We start from the raw sequence: 26480 nt of genomic DNA, 5'->3' as shown, positions 1-26480 counted from the left end.
TGCTTGGTGCCACCATAAGGAATTCCCGTCACTCGAGACAAGCCCAAGAGACCATGCAGATATACAAAAGCCTCCTCTTATGTCACATGCAACGCATTGACATTACAAAAAGAACCAAGCACTCAAGCATTCCAGAATTTAAATGCCTGTGTTTTCTGCTTGTCAATTGACTTCTTGATCTCATACCAATTTTATCATCACATGAATAACTAAGCTTGCACTGTGCTTTTTCACCACACTGTCTTCCTTATCTGTGGGATAAGTAAGTAAAAAGACTAAATGCTTCCAACTGCCCAAAAAGGATACGACAAAAATGAAGAAAACGCACATGCCGGCACTTGGGAATTTGTTTCACTAAATTCCAGCAGTGTGCAGGACACCAGGAGTAATGTCTGCAGATTTGGGGAGCAACTGCCTCTCCCACCAAACATCCATGCTGCACACAAGTATCACCAAATCACACAATGTGGTGGGTTGGAAGGGACCCACAAGGATGGAGCCCAACTCAGCCCTGTACAGGACGTCCCCTGGAGTCACACCATGTGCCAATTTCAGGCCATTCTGGATTACAGTGTTTTATGAAAACCTCTCTGGTCACTAAGAACTTGATGAAGAGGAAGAGATATGAAGGGATTGCATAGGAGACTATGCCAACAATAGATTATGCATGCTGTCTGCGTGGGATGGGGAATTTCTATCCCATGAGAAATTTTAATATTTTTACATATGCTTTCACCTAATCTGTCCTTGTTGCTTAAGGATTCCCATGATACAACAGACTAGTTTAGCAAGGAAAGAATCTGCAATGAAAATGTGATCCAGGAATCCAGACATGAGGAATAAAACACATATAGCATTTGAAAGTAATGCATTATCTCCAGAGACCACAGATATTAAATGTGACCCAGAACAAAACATCCATGGTTTCTCCAGCACTGGGAAATGCCAGAGAAGCCAAACATTTTCTGTAGAAAGTGCCTATCACAGTACAGTTTTCAAAGAAGAAATGTGTTGTGTGTACATATATATTTATATTTATTTCCAAATATTTATTTTTAGGTAATCTTCCTCTCCTCTAAGACACATCCCCCCATATGCCATACTTTTCTTTTAGTGATTCATGTGCCTTTGACCCATTTGCTGCCATTCACTCACTCATCTATCTTTGCTAGGTCTGCTGCTAGTGTTCCAGAATTCCAAATGAAAAAAGACCACACATTGCCACTATAAACAGTTGAGTGAGAGTCTCTTCCTCTCCCTGCTGTCCATGGGAGGGTGGCCAGCTCAGCTGGAATCCATACATGCACCAATCCTCACCCATCATTTCTTTAACCTCCTTTAGTGGGGTCCAAAGACTGTAGCCATGTCAGACAAGGTTGTGTGATGCCAATAGAAAATTTTACACTTCAAGAATTCAATTTTCCTCACAGAATGATGCTCTGATTTTTTCCCTTTTGACTGTGCTCCACCTGAAGTGTACTCTACAGTACACAAGAAACTCATCTAAGTATAGTTCATCCTGAATGCACAGAGACAATGTGGTACAAGAAAGAAAGAACACGTTACTGGTTATGGTTCCCTTATCTGCACCAATTCCACTGCTGTTGCAAACACACAATAATCCTAGGGTGGATCTGTCAAAAAACAGAGCAGAAGAACTGACAGTGGTGGGAGTAATATTTCAAGAGGTACTTTTGATTTATTTTGTTTAAGCCACATCACCTTGTGCAGTTGATTTTGAGTGCAGTTACAAAACCAGCCAAATTGGCAAAATTCAGGAAGTGGCAGAAAATTCTGACACTGGCAGTGTTTTCTGAGAGCTGTAATGTATTGCCACACCTTTGCTCAGTTTTCAGATTTAGCTTCAGGAGATAACTCTGGTCAGGATGCAGTTTGTCACCCCCGCACAAAATTCTCACCTCCCCTGACATTTACCACCAACATTTGCATCTGTTTGCTCCCTAAATGGATATTTCAACAAAAGAGTAGAAAACCGGCTCAGCAAAGTGAGTTTTTGTCAATTTGCTGGCTGGATTATATGTCTGAATAAAGCCAGCAGAGAGGAAGCAGATACAGAGAGGGATGCAGGTGGGCAGGGCTGCTCCTCCCTGCATCAGAAGCTGCTGGGATTTCCCCAGGGTTCACCTTGGGAGTTAAGGAGCGGTTACAGGAATGCAAACGCAGTTCTCCTATGTGGTGACCACATTAACAGGAACTCTATATCCAACAATTACAGAACATCATTATCTTGGTAGGATCACAGTTGCAGTGCAGTTCCCATGCAGTAAGACTTTTCCTTAAAGACCTTCAGGAAGCACCAGTTCTCTGAGGAATGGGCAAATGGCCACATAGGCAGCAGCTCAGCTGGCCCCCAGCCCCACACCACACTGACAGCACCTCTCTCAACAGGTACCTGCACTGGGGCAGGATTAGGTGGTTTCAGAGGTACCCTTGCTGTGGCCAATTCTTCAGGTACAGACAACATGGAATGGTTTTGCCAGCAACATGCTATTCCTGTCCTTATTCACCACTTTGCAGAACATGCAGGAAGTGAATGTTTCAACAATTTGTATGTTTAGGTTCCTCAAATGTGTAATAGTTTTACATTTACAGTTAAGTGAAATTAAACCTAATGAATTTTACACTGAATGCCTGTCTTGAAATTCTCAAGGTTTACATTTCAGAAGCATCATTTCATACCAATTACACATTGTACAAGTGTAACTGCCATGCAGTATAAAAGAAATCCACTCAAAGATTGTTTGCTTTGGCATTTAGCCTTCTTGCAGTAGTAGCTTTTATTAAGTCACTAAAATTCTATTTGAAATTAGAATTGTGCATAACATTTTGCACACCAGGATTCCAATTCAGAATCATCAGGAAAAACCTGTTTTCACATGAATCTTAGTGAACACTCCTAATATAACAAGTTTTACAGTGTACCTTTCTCATAGATGTCTTCTCCAAAGAATAAGCACTATTTCATTCCAGTGTTGAGAAAGTGAAACTCACTCTTTTCAGCACTGCCATTTATGACAAAACAGGAGACACAGCTGAAGCATAAACACATAAATGCAGAAACTTCCTTTTGTATTTCCTATTTTACACAGTACATTTTAAAATAGAAGTGGACATGCTGTAGTCAGACATTCTCAGGCAACCACCTAATTAGCAATCAAAAATTAATTCAGAAAGCAGAAATAATAAATTAAAAAAACAAACAAAAGAAAACAACAAAAACCTCAAACCAACCAAACAAAACCAAAAAAACCCATGCACTGTGACAATCCCAAAGACTTTGCAAATGTTCTGAGTGTAAGACCAAGGTTATAGGAGCTCGTCAGACAATTCAGCACAGATAACATCTTTCAGCATCTTTATCCTAGACACAAATATAATCTCTGCCCCTCACTTCAAGACCTAATCTTTTCTTATCGCAAAGCCAAAAAATAAAATTTAGTCTCACTGAAAGGTAAAATTAACTGAGTAAAACTGATGGGACAGCAATAAAATAATCTTTTCAAAGCAGCTCTTTCCAGTACTGAAATATCAGATTGATGGTCTGCTTTTTTGCTCTTCAAGGTTAGAACTGCCAAGTTCATGATCAAGACGTTTTGGTCTGAGTCACAGATTTTTTGTTGTCGTTGGCAGACTGAAGGGTTTTATTTATTCACCAATTTGGATGTTGCTAAGAAAAGCCAGCCAGAAAAGTGGAAATCTCGTAACCAGGACCTGGTCATATTTGGTTCTCCAACTGAGCTTCAGAAGTTTTCAATAAATCCAAAGCCAAGCTTTTCACTCTGAAAGCTTAAACAAATGAAGTTAAAGCCATACAGATCTCTATGAATTATTTTTAAGAATTGCTTTTCTCTGCTGCCAGTTTATCTGCTTTTCTCGAAGTTATTCAGTGCCTAGAAAAGGTGGAAGGACTTCCATTTGCTACTACTTCAAAGACAACTATCCTGAAAGGAAGTATCAACCTGTCCAAGACATATGTTTCTCAATGTATTAGACCTGCTGTCTCTGCCAAGACGCAATTAAGCACTGTCTAATCTTTAAAAGGCCTTCAAGAAGTAAGTTTTAAATCCCACATTCAAGAATGACCCACACTGAATAAAGTCAAGCTTCATCACTACTTGCAACAGCCTAATAATCTGTTCACACCAAGCGAATTTCCTGACCCGAGGTTGCTGCAGTAAGCTTGAAAGAATAGATTCATTTGCACTACAAGCAAGCCACAAGGGCTCTTAAACTGATTCTACAGCAGGGCATTATGGCAAGGCAAATTTACATGATGGCCCTTGCACCCCCTCCTCTCTCCTTGACTCCCCAGACACCTGCTCCTTCTCTCCACCTTTGTCTGCCTAGGCTTATTCAGCCCTGCAGTGAGCTTTTGTGAGAGGAAAGACCAGGGGGAAACTGACTTAAAACCAAACAAAACAATAAAATCAACAGTCTTCTGCTTGTTTACACTGCTGACTCAGTTCATTGTAGGGCCAGCAATAGGTTGGAGCACCAGCCAGGGCAGGATGGGCATACCCAGAACAGCAGAGCCAGGTCAGCTTAGGCTGTCCCCGAGCTGCCGTCAGATTCTCCTGCAGGGCAAAAGCTCCAGGCAGTTCCTCCTGCAGTCATTGTGAGATTTTAACTACTCCCAGAATCAGGGCAGAAAGGATCAGACACATAAATAAAAGGCCTTGTCCTGCTTGGACAGGCAGGTGGGTTATTCCTCGCAGAAGCCTGCTCCAGTGAGGTATTCCACCTGCACAGCACTGCCATGGGCAGAGCCACACTGCAGCTGTTGGCTGGCAGCCGAGTGGCATGGGCAAGCAGGACATGCTTCTGTGGCCTGAAGGAGGGACAGAGACTGTGGGTAAATAAATGTATCCTAGTCAGAGGTCAAACTCAAAGCTGTCCTGGCAGGAAAAAGCACTGGTGTGTCCAATGCAAGTCCCACCAGGTACAAAAACCTCCCAGCCAAGATCCCAGCGAAGAACAGCACCGAGGCAGCAGTGCTGCTCACAGTCACATATGCTAACATGACATGCTGCCAGGTTTGTCTGGTCATCTTTTTGTTTCCAAAACAACTAGGACACAAAGTCTTTAATTGCTGTTATTATTCTTCTTTGGATAGGAGCAGATTTCTTATTTTAGAAAAATATCTGTCACATTGTCTTTTATCACAGCATGAGAGAAGAGTCAGCTGTAGTTCATACTGTATATTCTGGTTTTTTATTTTCCCTCTTTGGGTCATGCATTGGCTATTCTTTTTCTCTGCTTTGGCACTTGTTACTAACCCTAGACCCAACATGAAACACTTATTCTCAGGGAAAGACCACCATTAAATAAAAGGTTAGGAAGGGAGGAAGGGCACCTGCATGAATGCTTTTTAATTGAAATACAACACTCAGTCAAAAAGGATGAAGTCTGTCTCCTGAAAAAGTCAAATCCATCAGGTTAAAGGTTTGCAATTGCAGACTGGATTTTGCAGATTGGATTTTGTAGATTGGATTTTGCAGATTTTCTTCCAGACTTAGCACAGATATTAAAGAAAAAAAAAAACAGAATGGGACAACACTTTAGGCTGATTCACAATTCTAAACTCACACATGACACATGAAAAGACTCGTATGAGTACAGTCTTATGTATCAGGTTGACATAATCAAAGCTTCTGCTGCCCAAATTCCAAAGCATTGGAGTGCACTAATTGGGTTTCTCTGTTGTACAGCTACAAGAGAAGCAATTTTTTTTTCAACAGATGAGAAACATTGACAGTTTTATTTATTTATTTATCTTTCAAAGCAGAGTCATTTTTAATGGCTCTATAATTCAAAAGCTCTTTAATTAATTTTCCTCAAGCTTCCTAGAAAGACAGATTTGGCTTTCTGCATTGAAAAACAAGTCAGTCAAGTTCTAGGCAAAAAAAGCCCCAACCAAACATTTCAAAGTCAAAGCTATAAATGAAGCAAAAATGGGATGCTATTAGGAACACTGGTTATTTCACCACATAAGCTGCTTCCAGAATTACACAATCTTTAAGTTGCTCTTATTTTTCTTTCCTGCCTTCAATCCATTTTTGTTTTCTATAATAATAATAATAATAATAATTAAAAAAACCCACAGAAATTCTTCCCTTATATTGCTTTTTGCCTCACCACACTATTGATTCTGCTTCCTGTGCTTTTTTTGTTATTTTTCTTTCTTCTGACTCTGTTAATTGAATGCTCCATATCCAGGAGACAGCTACAATACCTACAAGTACAGGACTGAAATCGGAGTGGAAGCAACTTTTTCCAAGAAGAACTGGAAAAAGTCCCTGAAGAGCTGACAGGATGACACTTTGTTCCTTCTGGACAGCAGTTTCACATCAAGGAGAAAACTCTAGGGATCCATTTATTTATTTATTTTGGACAACAACCCTGGAGCATAAATAGCCACTGAACTCAGTGCTTCATAGAGAAAATGCCCTCCTAGTTTCTCCAGGGAGTTAATCTCAAGTGTCTGGATAACAGTAACATAAAGTAACCTGCCTGTGTCTTAGTACCAGGGCACACGGGTTCTCCAGTCTGCATTTTTAACAAAATCACAGTTACAGTGCACAGTGCTCCAGCAGAGCTTGCCCTCCTCCACTGCACCGCGGCACTTCTCAGGTCCTCGTCCAGCCGAGGCATGCGCAAACACTGCACTCCCCTGCTGCTTCTGCCAGAGATTATTCTCCTCAGAGAATAAACAGCAGCAGAATGAAATGTATGTCCTTAACTGAGCACATTGATTATGTGAGCTAAGCCGCTGATGGAGATGTATTTGCACTTAAATGCCTGACTGCAAGGGAGAGGGCCGAGGCATTGCTGTACAAGAGGGTGGTCTCTGCCAGGGAATAGGGCAGTAAGCTGGAAGGAGAAGCCGCAAGAATTGTTAGCTTGCCAAGAATTCCTCCAAGGACAAGCCAGTTAGAGAGAAATGCTGGGACATCCAGGAGGTGAGGACATCACCCAGAGAGGTGCAAGAACATGGGTGCAGAATTTCTGATGCAAGTACTGGGCCATGCTTTCTTTGACAGCTCAGCACAGGCGCTTCATCATGGGACAGCTATATTTCCAAGGCACTGAACCTTCTTCAAGCACCCTTTTTCTCTAGAATACTATTGGGGTTTTTTTACCAGGCCTAAATTCAAGAACTGTTGAAAGAACACTTGAAAGATTCCTTACTGGATGTATAGATGACTAAAGCAGACATATGGCTTATATATCCAAAATTGAAGTAGTGCTTGCAAAGAATTGCACGTCATTCATTAGACTTCAGTAAACTGATTTCATCTCTCACAATTCATACCATAACCAGAATTCAAAGAATGTGAACAAACAAGTTTCCAAGATATTAGCAAGCACTTAGGTCTCAACTTATCTCTAAAAGCTACGTAAGTGTCTGTACAAGTCATTTTAGAAGGGACCAAATGTTCTCAAAAGACAAAAACATAGCTCATACTTTTAGGTCCATCAGTAACTGCAGCATATAACTTACGAACAAATTCATTCACAATGCAACATCAAGGAGTTTTCTTTAAAAAAAAAAGAAAAATTAGTGATACGAGCACTGGTATAGCGTGTATGATTAAATTCTGTACACTGTCAACAAATAAAATGAAGAATTAAAACAAAAGTGAACATTTTATTGTATTTGACTAAATAATACGCACTTGCAGATTTACTGCAATGAGCACTGCCTGCAAATTTCATGCTTTGAGTGAAATTTAATTAACTTGAACTAGTAAAAATCCCACAGGGTTACGTTATTTGTAAGTGAGAAAATAGGAGTCATGTCTGCGTGACTGGGGATGGGAATTTGGCTACCCTTGTTTAATTATGGTTCCTCTGGAAAGGTACATAAATATTTATGTGAATTTGTGCACTGACATTTGTTGCTGGACTTGAACATTCAAAGTCACTACAGATAATTTCAAATGCATCTTCTACATACACATGGCTTTTCCTCTATGCACATCCTGTTGCTATAACTTGGCTTGTTTTCCTGACAAGCTAACCTGTAGGGGTAGGCAGGAAAGGGAAGTAAAGCACTATTCATTCCTAGGTGATTTATGAACCTATGCATCCTTCCGTCTGCAGCAGAAAGTTGGCACACACACACACAAAAATATGTATGTATGTCTGTGCCCTCACTGGAAGAAACATCTGGGGAAAAAACAAATCCAGCCCTGATTTCTGTCTGTCTTAAGTGCAACTCCTGAGAATGTCACTGCTCCTCTCATTTCCAATACTAGCCCATCCTGTTTTCAAGCGCTGCCAAGTGCCGGGACACAGATGAGGAACAGGGCAGCTAAAACTCAGTAAGGCAACAGTCTCAGCACAATGGGCTTTGTATGTACAACTTCTGTCTGATGTTCTCTGTCCAAAATTTAGCTTCCTGCTAGGAAAAATTAAAAAGATTTGGAAAATCAAAGTCACTTGGACACGACCTGCACGGATGCATGCACGTGTTACAGGAAGCTTTTGCTACCAGCCACCCTACACAACACAGAACACTAGCTTGGATCCATGTAGCAAGAAAAAGCCATTTAGCAGCTGTCTTACAGCAAGAGGGGAAAAATACCAACAAACCAGCAGAGGGAACAGACACTTTACAATTTATTCTTACAGTGAGGCTATAACACCACTTCAGCTGAGTCAAGTTGCAAGTGAAAGGCAACTTTTTGGATTTAACTATCCATTTTAAACACTCCCTTATAGTCTAAAGTCATTGGTTGTCCGAGCAGCTGAGACAATGAAAAGGAATTTGGAAGAGGAAGAGAAAAGCTCCTCTCATTTCCTTTCAGTGGCAGCAAGCTTTTAGCTGTGCAACAGACTTATGAATCTATTTGACATTGCTCAGATTAAAAAAACACCAATTTAAAAAGTCCCTAAAAGTGTAATTACAGTGCTGAACAGTTACAAGTAAGAAGGTAAGACAGAAGGTATGATTTTGCAGACTGAGCATACCCAGACTGTTGGAGCTGGTCTGGAACAATTAAAAGACAGACACTTCAAACAGTAAAAATGCAAGCTGTGTTCTGAGCCGGAGAAATTGCAAGTGTACTCTAGTCTCATCTGACTGTCATGATCACAAGTGTAACAACTGCAGTGTTCAATCTTAATTGCATTCACAATTGACCAGTCATACAAAAAGTACCTCAAATAAAATTAATTCCTTAGGCTTTTTGTCACATTGACAACACACAAGATTTTCAGCAACTGAAATGGAAAAATTGATTTAAATTATATTCTGCTGCAATAGCTGCATCAAACAAATATCTTTTAGCCTTCCAAGGAGCTTTAGGAAGAGCCTACTTCTATTCTCCTTTGGCATACTTGAAGACTTGGTATAAATTAAATGGGCTGCCTTCACTGGCACAGTTTTTCCAGGATTAAGGACAATATGTTAGCAATGCTTGAAGGGCACCTCTGTTCCAGAAGACAGTGTGTAGGGGTTAAAATAAGGATGAGAGTCAATGCCCTAATGGCAGACATTGTGTCCCTCGAAGGGCCTATACCCATTCTGACCATCAGAAAAGGGAAGGAAATTCAGTGGAAGTACTGAGAAAAAAGAGACAAACAGATTATATGAGTTGTGGTTTGTCTGTAGTGAAGGAAGCAATGGAACACGGAAGATTTATACTTGTAAGGAGAGTACTGTAATTCCAATAACCTTTTCCACTCTTGCATAAATTGAGCCCCCAGGCACTTGATAAAAGGCATGCACAGCACTTTTTTTGAGCAGCTGGAGAGCCCCTACTGCATACTATTTTCTTTTAACAGTACTCCCACAAAGCTATCCAAAATTGTAGCGGCGCTGTTTCCAGAAAATCGCATCCCATCTCAATGATGTGTCTGCTCTATAAACAAAGTGGTTCCATATAATTTAACAATTAATGGTCACTTTAAGGTGAGACAGTTAAGATTTTTTGTTCAGTGGATCCCTCTGTGATCACTCCTACCAGATCTGCATCAAGTGACTCAGACAAAGGAAGGCTGGTTACATAAACAGAAGGTAGGTGGCTTAACAACCTTGATCTTATCACAAACCTGTCAGTGGAGAGAACTGCACGTTTCTGCAGAGCTAACTCACATGTCAATGCACTGGGAAAGGAATCAGATGTTTTCCACATCCTCCGATTTGGGAATGCTTTGCAGGGTTATTTATTGAGCCAGTTCAGATTACACAGAATAGCTTCAGAGCCTGCAGTTTCCAGTGCTTCACCTGCCTTGCCAAGGCCATGCTTGCTACTGAAGAGTCACGAGAGGAAAACTGAGAATGAAATAAATTGTAAACTTGGAATGCTCCAAGATTTCAGAGCCTATAAACTTTTGAAAAAAAAAGAGGAAAAAAAAAAAGACAAAAAAGATAAATCTCACCATTTCTATTAACACCTGACTGGAAGCAAAATTATTTTACAAATCTGACATCACTACAGCCCAACACTCAGAGGTGCTCCATTTTGGCACTTGCTCATTCTTCAGTCAACAGGAAACTTTCTAGCACACTGCTCTAGCTTTCCAGGATGCATGTTAATAAAAATAAAACCTTAAGCAGCCACATTTAGCCTCTCAGATCACTGCCTGTGTAATTTACAGGAGTAACAGGTTAGACTGACCTAGCTATAAATGAGAAAGATACATCACAGCTGGACATCCTAACTGGTCTGAAAGCCTTTGCCAAGCTTCCACAGGCTTTTGAAACACAACCTATGATTTTCAACAGCATTTCTACATTTTTTCTCCCAACAGTGAATGAGAAGCAACATGCCCACTCATTCTGCTACTGTGCATCGGAGGGACACCCCTGCTTCCTTGCTCCAACCTGAGACGTGGTCTTCTTTCCAGCACAGCTATTTCCAGGCTTATTTACCAGTTCATTCAAGTCTAGACTTTCTAATTTTGTAGCATAATCTGTAGCTCAGTCACCCATGAAACTGCTGAACAGCCTGCAATTGTGTGCAAATCCACACCATGGCTTGTGCTGCCTGAGCTCAGGTACAGTCATTAGTGACAGCATACAGCACTTTAATGGGAAGCTCTTTAAACCTTCCAGGAGCATTTGCCAGAAAAATATCTCTTCCCTTCCTCTCCTTCCCCTTGAATAGTTTAATTAATACCAAAGTCTTAGCTTTGGCTCCAGAAAGTGACAAAAGCAGGGATCCTGACAGGGAAACAGATACAGCATAGGACATGAACAGCAGGAAGGGAAGGCTTCCCTTCATTTATTTACTGGCCCTGCCCAGTGTGAGGCCTCTATCTAGAGCCCACTCTATCCTCCAGACTCAGGCACCACAAGAGACACTGTGCCCAGTAGATCTCCCAAAGGAAGCAGGGACAAAATCAGAGGGCGTATCCCACTGACAGCAGCACACTTGGTTGTCTCCGGCGGGAAGGTGGATGGCTTGCCTGGCAGAGGGCTCAGGCAGATGCTGGCACCAGCCTGACTTGGGCAGCAGCATGTGAAAGGAGAGGGGGTGAAGGGGGAACTCCTGCCCTCAGCCATGAGAGCTCTGGTGTCAGCTGATGGCAGCGAGCCCTAAAGGAAGGGAGCTGTGCTGAGTCAGCTGCAGCATCTGCCTTTCTCCACAACCACCCAGGAAAAGGCTGCTCTGTGGCCAGCGCCAAGGCAATGACCCAGTGAAATGAAAGTGACAACACCCTCCCCACCCTCAAAGTAATCAGATTTGCTTTCTCCCATGACTTCCACATTTGCTGAATGTACTTGACCCCATGTGAGTTGCAACCGGCCAGCAGAGCTATCTGCAGTGAGACTGGCACGCCTCACCTGCTGCAAACCCACAGACACCAGCAGAGGCATTACTCAGGCGCCCGTGACCCTGCTCAGGACTCCCACACCTCTTCTGCTCCCTCAGCCTGTCCAAAGGAGAATTCCTCTCAGGGCCATCTTAGGGCTTTCCATCCCAATGGGTAAAGCTCAAACCTCCTGTCCTTCAGCTGGGCAGCAGGCTGTGGCACCGTGCATCCATCCATGCTGAGCTAGCAGGTGCAGAATGCCCATCCTTCCTCTCTGGATGTGCACACAGCAACAAATCTAAACAAAAGGCATTCTGAGAAAAAAACAGCTTTTCCTCTGCCTTCTCTTAACCTGTCTTCCTCCATCCCCCAGTTTACACTGTCTTCTACATTTAGCTGCTGGGCAGGCCATACATTCCCTTCCAACCACCGTGGCCAGAGTGCTCCTTAGCATCCCTTCACTATTTCTCTCTCCAGGAGATTTTTCCACTGGTCCCAGCACCCTCCTCCAACAAGAGATGGCCAATTACTACAGAAATCTGCTCAGCAAGGACAGTAGGGGACCCACCCAGCATACCACAACGGGCAGCTCCAGCTCTGTGCATCACACCACTGCTGAGTGTAGCATATTGGGAATTATTCCCCGGAAGAGCTTCCTGAGGATTCTTGTTGGTCCCTCACCAAACAAGACATGTGTTAACTGCTCAGAAGCACAGGAACCCACTTTGGAGATTGGTAGGAAAATCCGATTCCAGGAAGGAAAACACTTCTGGAAGACAGTAGAGGCTCCTCATGTTCCACATCAGCATGAAAGAAAAGCCTCTTAAAGCTGGATGTGTTTGCTCAGATTTGCTGCCTCTCATTCTCCTAGATGATGCAAGGACCCACAGCAGCTAGGAGGGGAAAATCCTGGGCTCGTTTCTCCTCTGCTTCCCTCACCCACAGCAAGCACCATCACCTGCACAAAGCCTGTCTCTTCCTGCAGCTTCACTAAAAATTTCACCTGAAACACCTCTTCCAACAAAACTATGGCAGCTGCAAAAAAAAATTTCAGTTTAACAAATCAACATCCCAAGGTGGTTCCTTCAGATAAGCCCTGAGCAGCTCCAGGCAAGAGACTGTACTTGGAGGCCACAAGAAGCAAGCTCACCACAGCACTGAGGAAAGCCTGCAGAGGAGCACAGGCAGCTCCATGCTGTCCCCCCACAGAAGGCGGGGCTCATGCCTGGAGCACTCTGCACCTTAGGGCAGACAGCTTGGAAAACAGCCCTAGGCTACAAAGAAGAGTGTGGTTTGAATGGGGAAGGCAACTCAATCCTGGCAGCTCTATGTTTTAAAGACAGCACTTTGGTGCTCTTCCCACTCCCAAAGCATTCTGAACTGTTATTTACAATTTCCCTCAGGCAGGCCGTAAATCCAAGCACAACTAGCAAGCTCAACACAGTGAAAAGGATCCCAGAGGCAGACTAATTACCTTTGCAGGCTATGCAAGCCTATGCAGTTTTCTTCTGCCCGGTAGCTTTGGAAACTTTGGCCAATGGCTGCAACTAACAGGTCAAACTTTCCACTTTCCATTGTTCTGTTCAGGGCAGCCAGCTGGGAATTCAGGGGCAACAAGTCTCCAGGGGAAGAAATCAAGGCCATTTAGGGAAAGGGAAGAGGGGCTATGAACCATAAGAATACTCCACACACTTTCCTGAATCCATCAAAAAAGATAGTAAATAAAGACTGAGAGGAAGCCTAACAGATTATGAGGACTAAAATCAAAACCACCACTAAACAGAAAACCCTACTACTCCCATTCTCTTGACACTTTAGGGGTTACTTCTCTGCAAGTACCCTATACCAAGGCGACAACTTTTGTTTAAAATAAAGTATTTAGTACAGTAAAAACCCACACTTCCTCATCTCTTGAGATAGAAGGTCAGAAGATTTATCAGAGGCACAGGTGCTGCATCTTTCACATTTTCTCACCTCCATGGAAGTGTGCTGATGTTCAGCCTGCAGCTGATTTCACAGGGATCTCTCCTAACACCTACTAGCTCTGTTCAGGCATTGTCTATTCAGACAGCAGTGGTTATAGCAAACATCTGAATTTTAGAGAGGGTGGGGATAAAATATGAGACTCAAATCATTGCTCTGGACCAAGTAGTGCATGAAGCAACCAGAATATCCCATTTTCTGAACGAAAGCCTGGGCTGACAAGCTATTGTCTGGTCTAAAGCAACACATACACCCTTTCACTCCAATCATAAAAAGGCCCCTAATGAAACTTTTACTTAGTTGGCATTTACTTATGGAAATAATCAGTTACAATCTCCTGAAAGTTAAAAAACCTCCCATCAACTAAGAAAAACTAACATGCTGCACCAGGCTATGAAAAATCCTGGCAAGCCTATTATCCAGCTGAGCATCACACTGGTAATGGCTGAAGCTCCCTTCCACAGGAACCACACCGGTTAAATTACTTCCCAATAAAAGTGTAATGTCTTCAGAGGTAGTTTCATTTTTAGGTGAAAAATTCTCACTTGAGATTACATGAGCAAAGGCAAGAGAATTAAAAAATTATGTATCTTTGGTGCCATATCAGGTATAACAGTGAAGTGTAATACAGACCAAACTCTTGTCTGTTGCAATCAGGCATCTTCCCCTTGGCACAGACCAAAAATAAAACAAAAACTGTGGAATTTAATACTAAAAAACACTCTGTGCAAAGTAAGGATACTGTCCTAAATCTTAATGGGTTAGATACTGTCCACAATAGCGAGTAAATAAAATTTTATGAAGATCTGTACAGCAGCTTCCAGAATATAATCAGATAATACTTTTCCAGAGCCATAATAAAGAGGAGGAAATTTTGTGTTTTCTTTGGTTGGTGTGGTGCTACCTGTTAATTACAAACAGCCAAGGAAGTGGAAGATGATCTCTGGAACATATCCAAGGAACACAAATTAGGCTGGTGGATGTACTCTCCAAAGGCAAGGCCTCCAGAGGGGGTTTTCAAGTGTTCTGGCTATGAGTTTACTAGTCACCCCAGATGGGAGTATGTAGGTATTTCTTACATGCTTTCCCTCAAGTTTCTCTCTGAGATTTTTTCCCCCTCATGAAACAGACAAAAACAACAACAACATCAACAACCAAACAGAAACCCAAAACTACCCAACCAAAAAATAAAAAGAGTTGATAAAAGGACTTCAGGGTGTTCTAACATATTTTTGCTGTAACTTTACAATCCCGAGGCAGGGACACAGGATATTTCTGCAAGCAATAGAGGAAGTTCTGAAAAAGTGCCAAACTGCTAGAGGCAGCCAAAGTGGTAAGTCTCCCACTGAGCTCAATATTGCAGGGTGAAATCTACTCCCATTACATGTTATGGATGTGACACAGGTAACTTCTAGGTTTAAAAAAACAACAGGCAAACACAAATCACCTTTTAATTTTTAAAATGAGCTCTGAGACAACTTCAGAGACTGCTTTGTAGCAACATAAAGAGCTGCAAAATCCTCCTTACCAAAATTCGGGCTAAAGCTTTTGCAATCAATATGATTCTGGTTTGATCTGTTTGAACAAAAGCAGGAAGTCAGAGAACAGCAAACCACTACTCAATAAAAGCACATTTGTATGGGCAATGAAGGAATACTCACGCAGTGCATACAGGGAGAGGACTATTCCAGCCAGGCAAAATCCCTCGAAAAACCTGAGTGTGCTGAACATGGTCACATTCACTGAGAGTGCCACTGTCAGTCCAAATATCAAAATGAATATGACAGAGAAGAGCAGTACAGGCCGTCGACCAACCCTAAAAATAAGGAAGTATGGAGAAACAGTGTTAAAAGCCAGGATGGACATAACTCTGGATCATTAAAACTGGCAAAAAAGGGAACAAGTCAGGCAATCTCTTCCAAATATTACCACCCATTTTTAATGCTTATTCCAGTCTTCTCTTTTTTTCTTACTAAATCCCAGATTTCTCTGCCAGCTTTGCATTGACATGTTCATTTCAGAAAGGATTAAGCTGAGACAACACATTGTATTAGTGCTTGATTTAACCAGCATTTTTAAAACAACAAAGATAAACAAGGAAGCATCTAGGAGCTACTGTAAGGCCATAAATAAGTCCCTTGGAGATGAAAATCAACTTCTCAGAGATTTCTGTAGTAGCACAGGAGGATATATGGTATTATATGCTGTATGGCATAACATATTATTAGCTTCAGAGGTCTCCTCTTCCCAATAGACATGTGCTTTTCAGTCTCATCTACAAGAGCAGCCAGCTCAAAAGACTACTTTTCTTGGTCTCATTTCTTGAGAAGAAGCCTAACAAACACGGACTGAGCACAAAATAGGGCTCATGTCATTTCACTGAGCCTTAGGGAGAAGATAATAACACTCACCAGAAAACTGTGAGCTCCAAGTCCCTCCACCTTGTATCCCCATATCAGTTGAAGAGACCCACAAAACCAGCCTGACGGGAGGGTAGGGTGAGGAGTAAACCACTTCAAAAATCATTACAGGCAACAGGAGCAGAGGACTTGCAGCCCTCCTTTGCTGCTGCAACCTGTAGTTGCATGTATTGGTACAGTGCTGACGAGGAGAAAGAGTTATGCTATCACTGGATGTGGGGGCAGCTGCTACAGAGTTTGGCTCTTTCATGTCCAAGGAGCATGAGATTTTTGCATCTCTTATTCATATGTTCAGTGTTTATAATTCCCCTTTCTCTCCCCTCTTTCTGTGCAAGGAGAATGATATGAAGCACCAGAGCACATGGCTATTTTTAAGCAAGAATTGGATCATTATGTGGAGATTTCCAAAATTTTTCAACTTGTCAACTCCCACAAGTTTTCCAGTGGAACTGAGGATCCCTTTTAGTCAGCTCCATATGCCATTTTCACAAAGAATACATGAACTTGCTTTTCGTAGGCAGCTTTCACAGACCCATTTAAAGCAGACTGTCAGCTGCAAGCCAGCCATCAGGTTGAATGTCAGCACAATAAAGAGCATTTAAACCTCACAACTTAGTCCAGTTTCACATGCTGTAGCATTTCTATTCAATTATTTCAGCAGATTGTCACCAGCAGTTATAAAATACATTATATATATGCATTCACAATTAGAACTTTGGATTTTGCAGTACTTAAAATAAAATAGGGAGTGAAGGGCTAAAAAAGAGACATCATTATAATTTTTTTCATTTTTGGCAACTGGAAGAGTGCACCAGCCATCATTCAGGCTTTTTCAAAGTCACACCTACGAAAGTGTTGTTATGGCTCCTTGGATGAGAACAGGCTTATTATTGTTTTCAGCTCTAGTATCACCTGTGGGGCCCCTCAAAGATTTAACTTGTTGGCATTAGCCATTCAAAGCTTTTTGAAACAGAACCAACATGCAAGCTGAAGAAAGCAAGGTCAAAGCAGGCTGCTCTCCAGGGTACAAGCACAGCCCACTGGAAGATGAGCTGCAGTGGAGCTGAGGGTGGGAACACAGAATCACTGACTCTGTGATGCACAACATGCTGGGGACACACTGGATACTGGGGCAGTGACTGCTGTGTGTGCTTCAGATTTTGTGTTTATGGAACACAAAGCACTTGGGCAGGGAGGGGAAGTACCTCACATAAAACCTTGAATACAGAAAAAAAAAAGCCTATGAACTTTGTGTTATCAGCTATCTGCACAGACTTTTGCAGCCCCATTTTTGTTATGCCAAACTGTAATTCATACCAATAAGTATTTGTGGAAGTGTTTTGCAGATGAAAGGCATTATGCAAACACTCAGAATTAGGAACTTAATTCTCATCACAAGCCTGACCTGCCATTCCCTGATGTTGATTGAAAAAGACCTCATGCTTAGCATACTTCAGTTCCCTTCCTCCCCTCCTCTGTACTCAAGGTTATCCATCGTTAGGACACAGAATTTCTTCTACCCTTATACAAGTTATGCAAATGAACAGTTGCTGCTAATGAAAAAATCAGAAAAACCAAGAGCCTCCTGAGCCTGTAAAAACCAACTGAGGCCAGATAAGCCCTCTGGTAAGAGGCATTTCCTCACAAGCACAAAACTAGTCATCTTCTTCACCAAGGCATGCAGCACACTTCTCAAAAAACAAAGCTTCAGGGCAGCTATCAGCCATATATTTGGTGATCCAGCAGTGTTTTGACAGGATGGTGTCTTAGAGCATAAAAAAAAGCCTTTTATATGCAGACAGAATTATGTGTCTAACAGTACATGGAAATGCTTGTGAGAAATTAAACCATACACAATTTCCCTGGTAAAACAGCCCCAGGATGCTATCTGCTGCTATCCAAACTGTTCCAGAGAGAGATTACTGTATCACGGAAGTCGGCCTACACTGCATGCTATTATCTAGATCAAATGCTAAATGCTGCCTGCACAGGTAAATAACCAGGGATACAAGCAACCCCAGGCTTTTGAAGAATCTGCAGCCCACATGGTGTGATAAGCAAATGCATCAAAAAGATATTCCTAATGTCAGAGTTGCACCACAGGGGGAGAGTGAATGGGCTGAGGACAAGACCTGCTCTTCCCATACTCCTACGTGTGTACCTTGCCACCCTGAGATAACTAAGCTTTGCTCTCGTAGCTGATCAAATTGCTCTTCCTGTGCCATTCTTTGCAGGCTCTCTCTTGGTTTGAACTGACTCAGCTTGGTTGGAACTGACTCTCTTGGTTGGAACTGATTCAAAGGCTCCAAAGGGCATCAGAGAAGGTGCAAAGCAGGGGCACTACTGGACAATGAGATGTACAGACCTACTGTCTTGTTGCTACATGAACACCAAGCCCACCTGGTCCAGGAGGAAGCCTTCCCCACAAACCTCAACAGCCTCTGTCCAGAGCAGGCAGAATTGCCAGCAGCACTGTCTGCCTGTGGAGCAAGTAACTTATTCAGGCATTGGACAGAGCTGGTCTTCCCACAGCCAAGCATGTTTGCAGACCTTCCTCCTATAGATTTTCCATACAGAGCTATCCCAGCATGCACACCTACTGTGTTTTGAACATGGAACACTCAGTTTACTTAGCAAATTGCCTTAATACACTCTATGCCTTTGCCTCATTCAGCTTTAAAAGCATCTTCAAAAAGGAAAAGCAAAGCTCCTAATGGTACAAAAACCCCAAAGCATCTTCTAATTATCTAAACTGGAGAGTGGTATATAAGTGAAATGAAAACAGATTTTGAAATTTTGTAACACTTTTTATACATTACTCTGTTAAATCTCTCTTGCTCTTGCTTGGGACTGACATTCTTTTCCACTAAATTTTCTCCTTCTACCAGGTACAATCTGTACAACCCCTTTGTATCCACCTCTTTACACAACCCCACAGAAATCCAACCTTAGCAGAAATTCAAGCTGTGATTAAATAGCAAAGTAAATTCGATTTAGGTCTTCTTTTACCAGCCCCCAATGCTACTGCTAAATGACAAAAAACCTATTGAACACAGGAGCCCTGCTGTGTCAGGTGCATCAGCTGGCAATGTGGACCAAACGTGAGTATGAGGACCAACTTTGGTGGCAGCAAATCATGTCCATTCCAGTCATCCACAAAAAGGTCACTGTTCCCTCCAGCCACCAAGTTATCCTTTTTCTCCTTTGCACCACAGCTGGAAACCAATTCTAAATTCACTAGACATTTCTAGATGTTTGAAAATCAAGGTAATTTTATGCTGCATTAGCTCAGCTAAGCAGCTTGTGGAGGGGTCCAACACACTCATGTGGCAGCTCAAATGGATGGAAGCACAGGATGCTCCTTTTGGTGGCAGAGAGCTATTAAATCTGCTTACTGCAATTCTCTCTCAAAGCCAGTGCCTTAGGCAACAAGTTGTTCACTTATTTGTGGCTTATTTGTCAATTACAGCAGCACTTTCCTAACTTGGTAATAAGTCTGCTTTCTCCACACTGATTCCTTTTTAGGAAAGCCAAGCAAGATCCCTCATTTATTTCTCCTCTATACTTTCTATGAGTTCTTAGAGCCCCATTCTACTGTGGTATTTTAATCAAATTCAACTGCATTTCATGCGTGTTCCCTACTTCACTGAAAAGTCATGATTCCGCTCTTGCCCAAAAATTTTCAGCGACTATTCAGGAATTAAGATGCAATTTTGCTGGGAATGCTTGTTTCAAATTACTGCAGAGATGCAGGGGGGCTTTTCTCTCCCAGCTGACTGGCTAGTTGCTGAGGTTTGGTAAGATTTCCCTAGTAGGCAACTCTTCTTTTCCTGTTTTAATGAATGGCAAAAGAGTTAACTTGGGGCCATTTAAAGCACCAGCATTGGCAACTGTGCTGGAAGGCAGTGAAGTGAGTGGGACAGCATTGTAGAGCTATTGTTTCATATGCTTCAAGTTTCCACTGAAATCACTTCGAGTCATCCATGTAATCCTTTCCCTCTCCCCCCCCTTTCTGCACTACAAGACTATCTTTTAAAATAAAAGCTGAACCCTCAGCATCACTGGGGTATCCAATAATGTTTTAACTGCCTAAATATAAGGAATTGTGAGCTAGTCTTTTAAGTTTAATACCCCAATACTAGCAGCATGTAAGTCAGCAAATCCTTTACACTACATCACAATGTTTGATTAACAAGAACTTTAAAAAAGAACAATGGAAAGGTTTGCAAAAATCAGCCTTCAACTCACCAAAAGATACCATGTAAGCATGAGGTTGACATTACATTAGTCACGTATTCAATGAAATCAATGCTGCTTTCAATTTTTTTTGGTCTTCTCACTTGGTTAAGAAAACAAAAACCAACCCTAAACTACAGGATTCACTTGTATAATTAGAAAATACTTAATTCTATACTAGCTTTACAGCTGCAATAAATTGTGTCAGTTGGAAATAAGTAAGTCAAATATCAAATAGTTTGTGCTACTTAGCTTGATAAAAGTTACTCAGGTCCAATTAACACACTTCTGCACTGTTTGTCCATCATGGTTCTTTCAGAACCTCAAAAATCATTATGCAAAGGTTCTTGATGAATACAAAGTGGATGGCAATCAAAACAATATTTAATACTGTTATTTATTATTATTACTGACATTGTATTAAAAGATTTTTCACTTACCAGTCGGCTATACATCCTGTTATCAAGTGGCCGAAGATTAATCCTACAAGCAGGGAGAACTTCGCAATGTGGACTTTCCAGGCAGAATCACAAACAAGATCCCACTGGAAGAAAAAAAAGAGACAGATAAACCAAAATAAATTCATTTCTCAGATGTGTTCAAACATACTAATACAGTGTAGAGTTTCTTCCCAATGTCAATCCTAGCACAAGTGCAAGGAAATAGCAGAGGAAAGCTTTCCCCCTCAAGTCAAATCCCAGATGCCAAGAAGCAAATCAAAGACTCATTTACCTCAGTGAGTTTTATCAGATCCTTAACTATAAGATGACAATATCCAACACTTTAGTGTCCCCCTCTCCAGGCCACAGGAGTTTAGCCTAAGGGGATATCTCCAGCAGGCACTGGCAGTATCACTGCTGCTGCTGGAGCATCTCACCATGGCAGCCCCAGACACCTATTACCAGAGCCCCGTGAAGCCCACCAGCAGCAAGCCCGACAATTTAAGAGCAAGTGCTCCAATTAATCTCCTCAGGGCTGCTTGGAAACGCAGGGAAAAGCAGCTGCTTTGCCACAGACCCTTAATGGCCATTTGCTCCAGGCTCTTACAGTGTCAAGACACTTTTGCTTTTGAAAAGCATCTTGATTTCCCTAGGTGGTGGAAGGGGGATGAAGACTAAATAAAGGCACAGCTTGTCAGGACAAGTCCTGGCATGGAGCCAGACAGAGCAGCTGGAAATCCCAGTGCAGCTGTGCAACTTCTTGGGACAGCAGCCCCACAGTGACTTTTCACAGCTCAGAGACCAGACAGGATCTGAACCTTGACAATAAAGCTATGCTGATACTGAAATTAACGTTTTTGTCCAAAGAAAAGGGAAATGGACCATTTCAGGCAACCTGCCACTAGGGCACTGCCTCATTCCCACGAGAAAGATAGGAAAACCAAGGTTTCTAGTGAGGCTTCCCTAAACTCTTAGCCATTTTCCTCTGAGGCAGAGGAAACCAGAAGAACCAGACTGCATTCCTGGCTTTAGCCCAGCATCCTCTTTGCCCTCAGACATGTAACGTAATCTTTCTTATGTGTAAAGTGTGGATAGTTACTATTATATCCTTGAATAAATGTAAGAGGATAGGTTTGTCCATGGTTTGTGAAGTGTTCAAATATTGATGGTAATGGCAGCCATACACATTTCATGACAAGTAAGTACAGCTAACTTTGGAGAGTCAGATAGTCCAGAATTGAAACTTTGCAGAATAAATGGCTGTTTGTGTGTAATGTAATAGTAGCAGCCCTTCTGACACCAGTAACTGAAGTTTCATAGCCAAAACCACAAAGTATGCAATTTATTTTTAAAAGTCAGGTCCAACTTCAAAAAACTTCCCTCAAAGGAGTTCAATTAGGTGCATTGCACTTTTAAGCATTTCCATGATGTGCAGCCCTTCCACAAACAAGGCAAGACTCAGCCTTCCTCTGGTCCAACACCACAGATATCCTCACTACAATATGCCATCTCACCAAGAGGTATAGCAATTTTGTGGCCAAAAGAAATGTGCCAGCCTTCAGGCTCAGGCTTTTTGTTTAAGTTAAATGTATCTTGAGTTCCCCACTGCACTGATTTGTAGAAGTTGGGACATAGAATGTCTCATCTTCCACCCTACAGACTGGAGGCACTAAAGAACCATAAGCAAGTACTATGAGCAAGGATTTTTTCCACCAAATACCTGTAAATAATTTGCAGCAAACAACTCAGCAAGGCAGTGTGAATTGCTCTCCAAAAATGTTGACTTTTCAGAAGCAAGCAGAGGAAATGCACTAATACTAGCAGTTCTAGAACCAATCTCCAGCTAGGAAACAAAAATATCTGCCCAGACAAGCTGCAAACACAAAAAAATTTGGAAGATACATCTGAGGCAGAAGCAGGATTTAAAATTCTCCAGGTTCATTTTCACAAGCCAGAAGGTGTATGATGCTTAAAACAGAGAAATCATTTTTGTTTGTAGATAAAAAATTAGGTTTATTAAAAACAGTCATATTTTTACGAGAACAGATTTAAAAATACAATCATTAATTTTTATATTAATTGATGTCAGAGGGACAGTAGTGTCCTCCAAGTGCAAAAAGAAAAATGAGATGTCCTGGTACCTTTCCATTTCCACAGCTTACTATTGCTAGCCAGTGATAGCCGGCCATCACACAAGCCCCAGGCAGAGAACATGCAGTACCAGATTACACACAGGCAAAGGCTTGTGGTTGGAAGAGCCAAAATCTCAAGAAGGGCTGTTGAGAAATTTCAGGCCAGGACAACAGATGTCAAACCCCTCTGGCACACTGGCACAGAGACTAAGAGTTTAAAAGCAGGAGAAAAGTCAGTCTATCAGCTCGTCCTTCAGTGGTGCCCAAAACACACCCACTCCTTTTGATAACTTATCTGCAAGTCATCCTTTCTTTGTTAGTTTTTGAGGCTATTGTCCAACTCCCCAGCTGTTCTGAAAATAAAAACATGTATTTCCTTGCAAACACTGCATCTGGCCCTTTCCTGCCCTCTGTTAAATGTTCATTGCAGGCCAGCAGAAATCAGAGCTGATCCCCCAAGCCCACATGGGCAGACTCATGTGGGTGTTGACAGACCCTGACCTTCCCAAAATATCTCCCTCTGCAAAACCCTCCAAATTTGTAAATAGACAAATAGTGAAATACATCAACAGTTGCTTTAGCACACAATTCCGGAGAATCTGCCACGACCCCAAATTACTTGCTCAGTACTAAGAGCTGAATTACATCCTGGTTTCTCCTCTGGCAGCTGTCACAAACCAGAGAGAGTTCACCATGAAGCGGTTACCCAAAATAAATTTGGCAGGACAGTGGTAGGTGCCACCAGGGCATTCAACTTGCAAAGGGAGACGAGAATAAGGAGAGAGAAGAAAAATGGATGCTGGAGTCAAAAGCAGCATCAGGTAAAGATGACATTAATAGGACAAAATACATATTTAATAGTGAATGTATCATCCCCACCCATCTTAACACAGCAGCAGAGCAAACCAGCAGAGCTTTGTCATGCTGAAAGCACAGAAATTTTCCCTGAGACCTGTGTTCCCCCTTCCCCTCCCCATGGAAAAGCCTCAGCTTTGAAGAGCTAGAAATAAAGCCGGAACCATTATACAACATCAGTGCTGCCTCTCCCCTTACACACCCCTGGGGTCAGCAGAGCAGAACAGAGCTGACATGTGCCCACACATGGCTGTGCCCAGGGCCACGGCAGGTCCTGCTCCAAGTGCCAGTAGTTTCATCCTGCAAAGATGACACTCAGATTTTCTCCACAGAGAAAGGAGTGACAGGTTTCCATGGCCCTGCAGAACATAACACTGGGGTGGGCAGAGCTGATGATAGTTCAAGTGGCACTCCAAGTAAATCTGCACTAGGAGATTGTTTTGGCTGGAGACTGGACAGTAATCCTCTATCACATCTTGCAAAGGGTAGATTAACCTGTAACAAGCAGGGAGACCATTAAATCCTAAAACTGCACTGGCTGAATCCCCTGGTATCCCACTTGGGAGTTCACAGTGCTGACCCTGAAGAAAGGATGGTACTAAACTTTCCCTGGGATTTCTCTGTGTGGCCCTGGGTTTTGTATGCCTTTCTGTCCTCCATCCATCCTCCCAATACAAGAGATCAGATGAAGTGACTTGCTAAACAAAAAGAACTGTATTGTTACGCCAAAACAAAAATAACTGTATATAAAATATGCTCGTGGAAAAGAAACATTAAAAAACAAAAGCTTCTTTTTCATAGCAGTACAGCAATGTAGAGAATTTGCCATCTATGAAGATGTGAAATATATTGCAAGTGGTTTTTTCATGTTGTGACAGCACATTTTGGCCAAAACTGAAGGATTCACACCTTCAGGAGCCTAATGTTTAACTGGTATCAGTAAGTCACCACCTATGCTGTGACTCACTATAATTCACATCAAGATGGAGGACTATTTAAAACATGGCATGCTTGGGAAGACACCTGGCAAAAGGTAACACACCCAAATAGTAACCATCATGTAACTTCTTTACAAGGGATGACATCTGGACAGGGCTCACGTGGTGCATCAATGTTTGCACTGCTATAAATTATAAAAGTAAAGTCTGCTGCATGTTTTTAACTACAAACACAAGCTGTCTGAATTAAGGGCTCTTGTCTCAAAAGCCCCTGTCCTCCAGAGGCCATAATGCTGTCTGTGGTACCTAAGCACACTGAATAGCCACTACTAAAAGGTAAGATACCTATTGAGGATTTGGCTGGTTCTACCTTCACCACCATATCATGAGATGTGCAAGGCAGACCCTTCTGTCCTAAAAAAGAGCAATGAGAACACAGGGGAGATGCTCTGGTAAAACGCTAACCCAGAGTCTGGCACAAAAAGCCCACGAGAGAGGAACTGGACACACACCCCCTCTTCCCACACTGCGGGTTCACAGTCTGCTTCCAATGATCAATGCCCAGATGGCAGTTGAAAGAAAGCACCCCATTCCCCAAACCGTCTCCAGGTGGATTGTAGCTCTGTTGTGACTGCTCTCTGCAACGGTTTCAGCAATTTGAGACCAGAAGATCACCAGAGCTGCTGCCTTGGGAGGCCCTAAGCCAGGCATGAAGCTGCAGCCTTGGTCCTTCCCCAGCCAGGCAGCACCTGCTGCCATGTCAGCCTTCACACACTCCATCTTGATGCCTCCCACACCACCTATGACCCCACTTGGGGAGCCCTGTCCTCTATGTATCATGTATGCCACAGCTTGTCACAGCAGCACCAAACCCTGCCTGGGGAAAAGCCACCAGCTTGCCAGCTTATTAGGTAACGATTTTAGGACCAATAAATGAAAATAAGAATCTATTCTTCATCACTGAATTGTGTTGGGTCTCATCTTTCATTGTTCCTCTCCTACCTGTTTCACCTTTTTGTAACCAAACCCTGTCAATTTACCCTGCACAGACGTAGATGCCATCCTCTCTGTAAATACCTTATCCAGTGAGACTTTAAATTTATGATTCCTTCATATTCTCTTAGAGTGGTTTTTTTTTTTTAAACCCCAACAACCTGAACCAAAGTTACTTTTAAAAAGAAAAAAAATAATAAAAAAATACAGTTATGTTTCTCATAAAATATACGTAAAGAAAGGCAGAACAGTCTCCAGAACAGTTTTCCTGGAGGAAAAGCTCCAAGTCAGCAGACCAAGCACTATTAAAAAAGCCCCAAAACAAATAGGAAAGCAAAGCAGTCAGTAGTTCTAATACAATATACCTACCAGTAATTCCTTTTCACAGAACTGAATAATCTGAGTAATACTCATAATTACAGCCACAGGACACCAATGTACCAAGATTTCCCTCTAGACTGCTAAAGGACATCATTTCTCTCCTCCCTTGCTCAGCCTCTGGCCAAAGATGACACTCTGGCTGCATTTAATCTTAAAGAAAGTGCATGAGATCCAGAAAGTGGCGTGACGCTCAACTCTACAGAAAATAAGTGTGCAGTAAAACCACACAAGGGAGGTTGCAAAAGAAGCCTCCCAGAGGGATGCTCCAGCCCAACTGCAACACCTAAAGCTGGGGGGGGGGGGGGGGTTTCTTGCGCC

The 26480-nt window shown here is 42.3% G+C and overlaps 1 protein-coding gene across 3 annotated transcripts in view; it reads right to left on the bottom strand.

Annotated features, from left to right (window-relative positions):
- The window catches only part of SLC22A23 (solute carrier family 22 member 23), a 108771-nt gene that overhangs the window by 71151 nt on the left and 11140 nt on the right, over window positions 1-26480 (bottom strand). For all 3 annotated transcript variants that reach the window (XM_017738590.1, XM_017738591.1, XM_008637071.2), the window contains exons 2-3: window positions 20864-20967; window positions 15429-15583 (exon numbers count right to left, since the gene is read on the bottom strand). Coding sequence is in view for 1 of the 3 variants with exons in the window: in XM_008637071.2 (XP_008635293.1) it covers window positions 15429-15498 (70 nt within the window). In the remaining 2 variants the exon portion in view is untranslated. The remainder of the gene's footprint in view (window positions 1-15428; window positions 15584-20863; window positions 20968-26480) is intronic.

Source organism: Corvus brachyrhynchos, unplaced genomic scaffold, assembly GCF_000691975.1.
Source record: "Corvus brachyrhynchos isolate BGI_N302 unplaced genomic scaffold, ASM69197v1 scaffold237, whole genome shotgun sequence".
NCBI classification, from domain to species: Eukaryota; Metazoa; Chordata; class Aves; order Passeriformes; family Corvidae; genus Corvus; species Corvus brachyrhynchos.
Note: the sequence above shows the minus strand (reverse complement) of the source record. Positions and strands in the feature narration are given on the sequence as shown.